The following is a 9,911-nucleotide window of genomic DNA, read 5'->3' on the forward strand; positions in this document are numbered from 1 at the left end:
GTTTCAACATGTCTGGCTTATCAGCTGACCGAAAATTCCCCCTAATTTTATGCATCATTACTTAATTTATCTCTAGAAGACCTAAAATATTTTTAAAGTAAAAAAACTTAATCTCGGGGAGTGGCTTTGTGAAGATGGCATCCATTTGTTGATCGGTGGGCACGTATTACAGTCGAACGTGCTTCTACACTACATGGTCTCGGATGAAGTGGAGTCGGTTGTCGATATGCTTTGTCCTCAAATGCAACACCGGATTATATATGATCTCTATGGCACTAGTCTTGTCACAGAAGATTGACGACTCGTCTTCCTGAATGCCAAAGTCCCCCAGCTGTTGTTGAATCCACAGCAGCTGAGCACGATAGTTTCCTATAGTAAGATATTTTGCTTATGTTGTTGAAGTGGCAATAGACTTCTACTTCTTGTTGAAACAAGAGATCAGACGATCACTAAGGAACTGACACGTTCCACTAGTGCTTTTCCTATCAATCTTACAACTGCATAGTCTGCATCAGAGTAACTAATTAAGTTGAAACTATAATCCTTCGGATACCACAGTCCAACAAATTGAGTTCCCTTCAGATATTTCAAAATACGTTTAGCAGTTATGTAATGAGATTGTTTAGTATTAGTCTGAACTCTTCCACAGACGCCGACAACAAACAATATGTCTGGTCGGCTGGTTTGTCAAATAGAGCAATGAGCCAATGACCCTCGATAAGCTGTGATATCAACATCCTGACCGCCTTCATCTTTATCTAGTTTGCTTGATGAAATCATGGGAGTTGAGGCAGTTGAGCATTTCTCCATACCGAATTTCTTCAGTAATTCCTTTGTATTCTTCGCTTGATTTATGAAGATTACAGTTTCAAGTTGCCTAACTTGAAGTCCAAGGAGAATGTCAGCTCACCCATCATGCTCATCTCAAATTTGTCCTACATCAACTTAGAAAACTTTTCACATAGTTTGGGGTTAGTTGATCCAAATATGATGTCATCCACATAAATTTGTACAAGTAGTATATGTGAATCTTTAACAAATCTGAAAAATGTTTTATCTACTGTGCCAATAATAAAATCATGCTCAAATAAGAATGTTGATAGTGTGTCATACCAAGCTCTAGGAGCTTGCTTAAGACCATATAAAACTTTATCTAACTTGAAAACATGATGAGGCAGAGAATGATTTTAAAAACCAATGGGTTGTTCAACATAAACATCTTCATTTAGTATGTCGTTAAGAAAAGCACTTTTAATGTCCATTTGATATACTTTAAAAAAAATTAAAACAGCATAAGCTAGGAAGATTCTAATAGCTTTTAATCTGGTTATAGGGGAAAATGACTCCTCGAAGTCAATTTCTTCCTCCTATCTATATCCTTAAGCTAGTAGCCTAGCTTTATTTCTCATAACTATATCATCTTCAATTAGACTATTTCTAAAAACCCATCTAGTCCCAATAACAAATTGATTATCTGGTCTTGGAATTAGATGTCAAACTTTGTTTCTTTCAAATTGGTTTAGTTCTTCTTGTATTACTTTGATCCAAACTAGATCAAGCAATACTTCATCTACTTTCTTAGGCTCGATCTAAGAGATAAAAGCAGAATTTGCATATTCATCAATTAGTTGGTTTTTGATCCTAAGAGGTTCAGCTAGATTACCTATGATTAATTCTGGTAGGTGGTTTCTGTTCCATCTGAAGTTCAGTCCTAGAGGATCAGCTATCTGATTAGCTATTCTAGCAATATCCAGACTATCAATTGCATATTGACTTCCAGTCTAGCTGTCTGGTTGAACATCAACCAGGTTTTTGGCTGATCAGACGGATTGTTTATGTTGAACTGAACTTCATCATCACTATCATATTGGAGATTAATTACTCCTAAACTGTTAGACACTTCAATAATTTCATTAGAGTTATTTTCAACAGATTCATCAAATACTACATGAGTTGATTCTTCAACATTTAGAGTTTGTTTATTGACTGGCTGAAGAGTAACCTAACATAATATCAACATCTGCTTTGGCATCAAAAGTAGTCAGATGAGTTTTGCCATTGTTATGAATAAAACACTTACAGCCGAATATCCTAAAGTATGATAATTTAGGAACATTGCCATAATAAATTTCATAAGGTGTTTTATTAAGTCGTTTATTAATCATTGATCTATTTTGAGTATAGCTTGCTATATTAATAGCTTATGCCCAATGTTTTTGAGATACACCGGAATCAGATAGCATTGAACGAGCTACTTCTTTTAGTGTTACGTTCCTCCTTTCAGCAATACCATTTTTCTATGGAGTTCTGGCACTAGACAACTCATGTCTAATACCAGATTTCTCAAGGAAAGAAGACAAATTCATGTTTGTAAATCCAGTTCCTCTATCACTTCTAATTTTTATAATGCTTAATAGTTTTTCATTTTGTAGTCTTCTAAGAATTTTAATAAAGTTAACACCAGTTCGATCCTTAGATACTAGAAATACTGCACAAGTAAACCTTGAGTAATCATCAATTATAACTAAAGTATATCTCATTCCCCTAAACTAATTACTAGAATTGAACAAAATAGGTCCATGTGAAGTAATTCTAAACACATACCACATTGAATATTTCTTTTGTTTTTAAAAGTTGATCTAACATGTTTGCCCATTTATCAAACTAGGTAGACCTTATCTTTATTAAATTTCAATTTAGGAATATCAGTTACAAGATATTTTGAATAGATATTATTTATTATTTTAAAATTTAGGTGATTAAATCTTTCATGCCATAACCAATGTTAGAAAAATCAAGATAGTCAATTTATTAAATGAAAAATAACTATCTAAAGAACTTAATCAATCTTTAACCATATGTGCAGGGACAACTTCAACCGAATTGGCTAAATCTATCAACAAGATCGGCCAAACCGACATGCTCAACTTGGTCTATCCTCTCGGTTAAACAGAATCGGCTCAAACACATTCAAAGTTAAACCTGATCGGCTCAAATTCAAACCCGGCTAAAGTGCTAACTGATAATGTTCGGATGGCTCAACGCATTGAAGATCTTAAAGCCAATGGAAAGATTATTCAAAGTTATGAATAATCTAAAGATGACGTAATGAATATATCTTGGAAATATGCAAAAGAAGGTTTTGAGATAAGGCATGCGGCAATTTAATGATTGCAGATTTTATCCAAGCTCACAAGCAATCTTCACGGTGCAAGCGGCCGCCTCATGCATGGCTGCCATGTGTACAAAAAGCAAATCTACCTACTCTGACCGGCTCGGTTACCTATGACCAATCAACTGAAGAGTGAGAAATATGACCGTTGTCATATTTCCTATATAAAAGGAAGCCAAAGCATTGAAGAAAGATACATGAGCGAGAGCTGATCGAACAACATAAAAAATTTATACAGTTCTCTTAATCAAAGCGAAATAGTTGCAAACAGTAAAAATTTCGTTGAAAAAGTGTATTACATCACTGTGTGAGTGTTGTAAAGTGAACGACGAGCAGTAAATAAGACTCGATCGTATTGTGTTATTGAATATTCCATTAGTGAATATCCTTCTCACTGTTTGAGAAGAAGGGGTGATGTAGGAGAGTTTGCTCCGAACATCCATAAAAATCTGTTTGTGTTCTTTATTTACTTTCTGTCACTAAACTAACTGAACCGGCTTTCCTCCCATTCCAACCGAACCGAATCATTTCATATACTTATTCTCACTGAACCGATTTCACTTCACTTCAACCGAATTCTCTACATTACCTTCCTTAACTGAATCGTGTGTGTTTGCTTCAGGTTGAAACAGACATTTCCGCCCTTGAAATCAGTTCAAGAGTCTGTGACAACCTGCATAGTGTTAAGAACGACTCTAATCTCTAACCGGATTAGTGTCAGTCGGTGTTTGTTGTTGTAAGCGATTTCCTTTAGCCAGACTCCGGTCCACTATCAGCGATCTCGATCCTAACAACCAATTTTGATCATTTTTGGCTATCATGCATATAAGATCAGATGATTTATTCTTCCAGTTCATTTTATAGGAATTTATTATTCTACTTCCTATCAGCAGAGTGTTCCCTTACTGATCTCTAACAAGACATGCATGCTTTTGACATTCTACTTTGTACCCATTATCACACATTTGACTTATACTGATTAAGTTGTAGCATAAGTTTTCTACTAACATCACATTTTTAACAATAAAGTTACCGTGGACAATTTTACCCTTATCCACGGTTTTACCTTTATTGTTGTCACCGAAAGTTAGTTTTGGTCTAGTGCACTTTGATATTTCTGTCAGTAGCCGGTTGTTGCTTGTCATGTGCCTTGAGCAACCACTGTCCAGATACCAACAGAGTCTTCTAGACAGCTGTCCTGATTTACCTACACATATATACATTGACATCTTTGGTACCCATATTCATTTGGGTCCATGGTTAATTAGTCCATTGAGGATCCATATTTGAGTTATTTTTATGGATCTTTTGTTTTGCGTTGTTAATAGTGCGTATGTTTTAGAATCGCTAGATGTCTTCTAGCCTGCTGATGATCTTTTGACTTTAGAAGATGATTTTTGATAAAAAAAAAACATTCCTGGTTTTCTGTCAGGTTTTTGCTTTCTATACAAGTTGGCTTCCTTATTTTTGGGCTTAAGACAACTTGACTTTTGGTTAATCGACTTAAAATATTTAATTTCATCTTTCAAAGTCAAGTTATCACAACTTTGATTAGTTCGAGTGCCAGTTTCCCTTGATGAAACTTATGGGATTAAGCTTGCCTTTTATTGGATTCAACATGTTGTTGGACTTAGTTGGATTTCCCTTAACAAATCCTAGACCGAATTTGTGCTTTCAGCCCATTTTCTCTTGCTTTCCTCACCCAGTAGAGCTTTCTGTTCTTTCTTGTTCTTCCTCTCGAAAGTCTTCTTGTCATCCATTTTGGGTTTTTTGCAATCAGTCTTGAAATGACCTAGTTTGTCACAATTAAAACATCTTAAGTTATCATTAGACTCATTTTTATAATTGTTTCTATTTGAATTAGAGTTAGAATGATTCTTCCTCATGAATTTTCCAAACTTCTTGATAAATAGTGACATTGCGTCGTCGTTGATCTGTTCAGCAGACTTCGCAGATGTCGAAGAAGGTGGCTCTTTAGTAGTCACCAATTCTTGTGTTGTGATGGAGGTGGACGGTCTCTCCTCATTCCTTGAGTTTATCTCAAACTCATAGGTGTTCAGATCGATAAAGTGATCATACAACTCGATCTTGTTGAGGTCATTGGATTTCCTCATGGTCATCGTCTTGATATCACATTTTCTGGGCAAAGCTCTCATAGCTTTGATAATAACTTCTCTATTGCTATATATCTTTCTCATGGTTCAGAGCTCAATGATCATGCTGTTGAATCCTTCGTCGAACTCAGTCATAGTCTCACTCAGACACATGTTGATGTTGTTGAACTTCTATGTGGCAACCATCAGCTTATTTTCAATTGTTTGGTCGTTGCCTTCACACAATTGAGTCAGCTTCTCCGAGATTTCTTTGGTAGTAGAACTTGACTTGATCTTGTTGAACATGTTCTTGTCTAGAGTTTTGTAGAGAATATCTTTAGCCATATTGTCGAGGTTGGTTTTCCTCTTATCTTCAGTAGTCCACTCGTATATGGGCTTCTCCTTCATCTCAGGATCACCTTTAGTAGTATTTGTGGCTATGTTGACCTTCAAAATCTTCATGGAACCATCTATGATGACATACCATATATCATCATTTTGTGTTACCAGATGTGCTTGCATCCTGATCTTCTAGTCATCATAATCTTCCTTTGAGAACATTGGGATCTTGTTTAGGTAAGACGTGTTTTGGATATTTGTAGCATCTTAAGAATAGAAAACCATGTTCTGATACCACTTGTTAGAATCGAATACAACAATAGAAGGGGGGTTGAATATTGTTGTTCTATTTTTCACTTTAAATGCGATTTTAATCCTATTAAGGACTGAAAATCTATTTCTATTCTTTAACAAATCTTAACAAGCTCTTGAACGGTTTCAAGTGTGGAAAATGCTTGCGGAATTTGAAGTGGCAGATATAAGGCAGAATAAAGTAACGAAAAAAAAATACAAGATTTTATAGATGTTAGGAGATAAAACTCATATGTCACCCCTTCTTTTGTTTTAGAAAGATTTAACAAGAAGACTTTGATTTGTATAGCCTCTACACAAACCCACTCAGATCAGAAGTCTTAACAAATGCATGTCTGAACTTCTAGCTATCACACTCTCTTGTTAAATAGACAACGTTTTGTTCAACTTACACAAATTAATAGTTTATGCAATAATACAAATAGTTATCTCTCAACATTTATTATAACGTGTGTGCTTGACGTATTCACTTGCGAAGAACGAGCTAGAGATATTGTGTTGGGTCAAATTATTTTGACTGAGTGTAAAAGTAGTTTGACTATTGGAATTTGGATGATGAATGTATATTTAAAACTCAATCTATGCGTCTAATTGTTTTTGGTGCAGGTGTATTAAAAACAGGTTATATTAGACTTGGTCTTAATGAGATTCATTAGACCGATTTTGCTTTAGAAGCACGAAGTTAGACGTGCAGTCTCACTAAGAGGTGTTAGACGTGCAGTCTAACTAATGGAAGTTAGACGTGCAGTCTAACTAATGGAAGTTAGACGTGTAGTCTAACTAGCGGAGTTAGACGTGCAGTCTAACTAGCGGAGTTAGACGTGCTGTCTAACTAGCGGAGTTAGACGTGCAATCTAACTAGCGAAGTTAGACGTGCAGTCTAACTAAGCGGTGTTAGACATGCAGTCTAACTAATGGAAGTTAGACATGTAGTCTAATTAATGAAAGTTAGACGTGCAGTCTAACTAGCGAAGCTAGACGTGCAGTCTAACTAGCGAAGCTAGACGTGCAGTCTAACTAGCGGTGTTAGACGTGCAGTCTAACTAGTGAGAGTTAAACGTATAGTCTAACTCCTTCAGATTAGTCTAAGGGGATATATGAGTTAGACGTGCAATCTAACTAATGGAAGTTAGACGTGTAGTCTAACTAATGAAAGTTAGACTAGTAGTCTAACTCCTTCAGACTAGTCTGAAGTGATTTGTAATTAGACGTGAAGTATAATCCCATTAGACCAAGTGGTCTAATTGATGATGCCATTAGACGGGGACGTCTAATTTCATTAGACGAGGTCGTCTAAGTGAAATACGTCTAATGTTAGGCTTAAGCCGTTGCTTGAAGCTAGCACCCGTCTACCCACGATCAACTAGTTATGCGCTACTCCTACTCCACTTTCCCGTGAAGATTAGTACGATAGCCAGTTACAACCAATTGATTAATGCCACGTAAGCAAATATTCTTCCCATTACTTGTTTTTCCAGGAATATCCTTGAAGAATATTTGGCGCACTACCAGATTGGTATGGCCACGATCCTAGTGCTCAGAGTCTACTGTGTACTATGGAGGCGTTCCAATGGAAGCTCGCCACGTGTCATTATGAAGATTCGATCATTTGTACATGCTCCTATTTAAAGATCCTCAAGGACAACGGAAGAATCATCGATATATTGATACTTAGATTATTCTATCTAACTATCAGTTGTTTTCTTGCTTTTACTGTGTATTAATCAAGAGAGAGTCATAATCAAAACACTGTATTAGCTGAGTGATATTCTTCATATTGTAAGTTGAACAGAGCCTGTTCTATTCAACAATGAGCTAGTAGTGCAACTGTATTTGATTCGTTGAAAGTTTAGTGAATCCTTCCGGTGGTTGGAAGAAAGGGTGACGTAGGAGAGTTAACTCCAAACATCCATAAACAAACTGTTGTGTTGTTTCTTTCTGTCATATTTTCATTCTTGTTCTTAGCTTCAAACTCAAGCAAACATTTCCGCACTTGAATCCTTCAAGAGTTTGCAAGAGGTTGCGCAGAATAGAAAGTGATTTAAATACTTAACATGATTTTTATCAAATCGTTTTTCCGAAGTCGTCATCAATAGTCAGACCCCGTCTCTATCGATTACGCCGATCCTATCCATTGGTATTAAAGCTTTGTTTCTGTTCTCAAGCTTTTCGAAGAATGTCGACCATAACCAAAGATGCCAGTGCTACCGCTATTCCCACTTTCTCGAGGGAAAATTATATCGTGTGGAAGAAGAGAGTCCATGCTCATCTTTCTTCTCTCCATGACGACATGTGGAGTGTCCTCACAGATGGTCCTATCAAGATCGATAAAGAGAAATCCGAATGGACCAGTGAAGAAAAGAGGAAGAACAATCTCAACAACATGGCTCTTGATGTTCTGTACAGATGTCTCGATGATAGCATGTTCAACTACATTATCGAGTGTGATACTGCTAAAGAGGTATGGGACAGACTCACCAAACTGTGTGAGGGTAATGAGCAAACCAAGGAAAACAAAATCATGGTTTCCACTCAATAGTTTGAAAGTTTCAAGATGCGTCCTGGTGAAATAAAGAACGAGTTCGACACCAGATTCAGTCAGATTGTCTCCTCCTTATCTATCCTTGGCAAGACCTATAACAACAGGGATCTTGCTATTAAGGTCATGCATGCTCTTCCGAGGGAATGGGATATAAAGACGATGGTTATGAGGGAATCCAAAGATCTCAACAAGATCTCTCTCTTCGACTTGTTTGCTGATCTCAAGGCCTACGAGTTCGAGTTGAACTGTAGGATTGAAGAAAATCAATCCACATCCATTATCATTGCCAAAGCATTGGTGACTGCTGAAGAGCCACTAGAAGATTCTGATGTGAAGATGGCGGCGCAGCAACTGAGCAGCGATGCCATGTCTCTCTTCGTGAAGAAGTTTGGCGACTTCATGAAGAAGAGAAACTCTAACTCAAGCTCTTCAAATTTCAATGATAATAAGAAATATAAGGCTAATGTTAAATGTTATAACTGTGGCATTGCAGATCATTATCAATCAGAATGCCAGAAGCCTAAGCGTGAAGATAAGAAAGATGATGAAAAGGAGCTGAAGGCTCTTATGGCAGGAGATGGAAAGAACAGACGAAGCATCCCTGACTCTTCCTTCTCATCCAGGGATAGTGATGACGAAGAAGTGGCTTACTTCATGGAAAGAGAAGACGAAGAAGAGACTCAGGAAACTGAGGTATTTAACTTCTCTTCTGAAAAGTTTTCAAGGGAAGAACTAGTAGCTGCACTAGATGACATGGTCATATAGTACAGAAAACTAGCAGAATCCCTAAATAAAACAAAATCATCACTTGAAGTGTCTCAACCAGTTTCACCTCAAAGTTTTGAATCAAATGTTTTTGAAAAGAAATTTGTAGAGATCTCATCTCAGAATGAGATGCTCAAAGAACAGATTCAAACTATTTCTGTTGAAAACAAGAGATTAAACTACGTTGTCAGTGCATGGACAAGGTCTGGAGAAGCTGTCAAATATCAGATCATCATGTTAAAACCTGCTAGGTCTAAATCTGGTCTAGGATTTGATGGCAATGACTCAAACATGTCGTGCAAAAAGTCAAACTCATTGAATAACAAGCTTAAGCCAATAAGCTTTGTTAAAGGAAGTCTGACTAATATTGAATCTGATCACATTCATGAAGAAGTAGCCTTCAAGAATGAAATAATTTATGTTCCACCGACCGTTAGCCGACTAAAAAATAAGTTAGACGCGGCTAACTGGTCTGACAACCTAAAACCTGACTCAAAGTCAAGGAGTTTTAAAAGAAAGTCTTCTTCAAAAACTAAGGGACCAGTGGCTAGAAAGAAGTCATCTGCCAAGTCAAAATCATACGCATTAATCACAACACAAAATGGGAAATCCATTAGAATATCTTAGATATGGATTCCTAAGGGACTAATTGATCAAGGACCCAATTGAATATGGGTACCAAAGTTTG

General features: G+C 36.7%; 1 protein-coding gene across 1 annotated transcript; it reads right to left on the bottom strand.

Moving 5' to 3' along the window:
* Positions 1-4,827: 4,827 nt before the first annotated feature.
* Positions 4,828-5,370, bottom strand: LOC124909638. Its single transcript, XM_047450301.1, has one exon. The coding sequence runs from the start codon at positions 5,368-5,370 to the stop codon at positions 4,828-4,830; it is 543 nt and encodes a 180-aa protein (XP_047306257.1).
* Positions 5,371-9,911: the final 4,541 nt, after the last annotated feature.

The sequence above is a fragment of the Impatiens glandulifera genome, chromosome 7 (genome assembly GCF_907164915.1).
Source record: "Impatiens glandulifera chromosome 7, dImpGla2.1, whole genome shotgun sequence".
NCBI classification, from domain to species: Eukaryota; Viridiplantae; Streptophyta; class Magnoliopsida; order Ericales; family Balsaminaceae; genus Impatiens; species Impatiens glandulifera.

What these genes read in the sequence shown, in the direction of transcription:
- LOC124909638 (XM_047450301.1), bottom strand. Translation starts at nt 5,370, where the DNA reads ATGAGAAAGATATATAGCAATAGAGAAGTTATTATCAAAGCTATGAGA.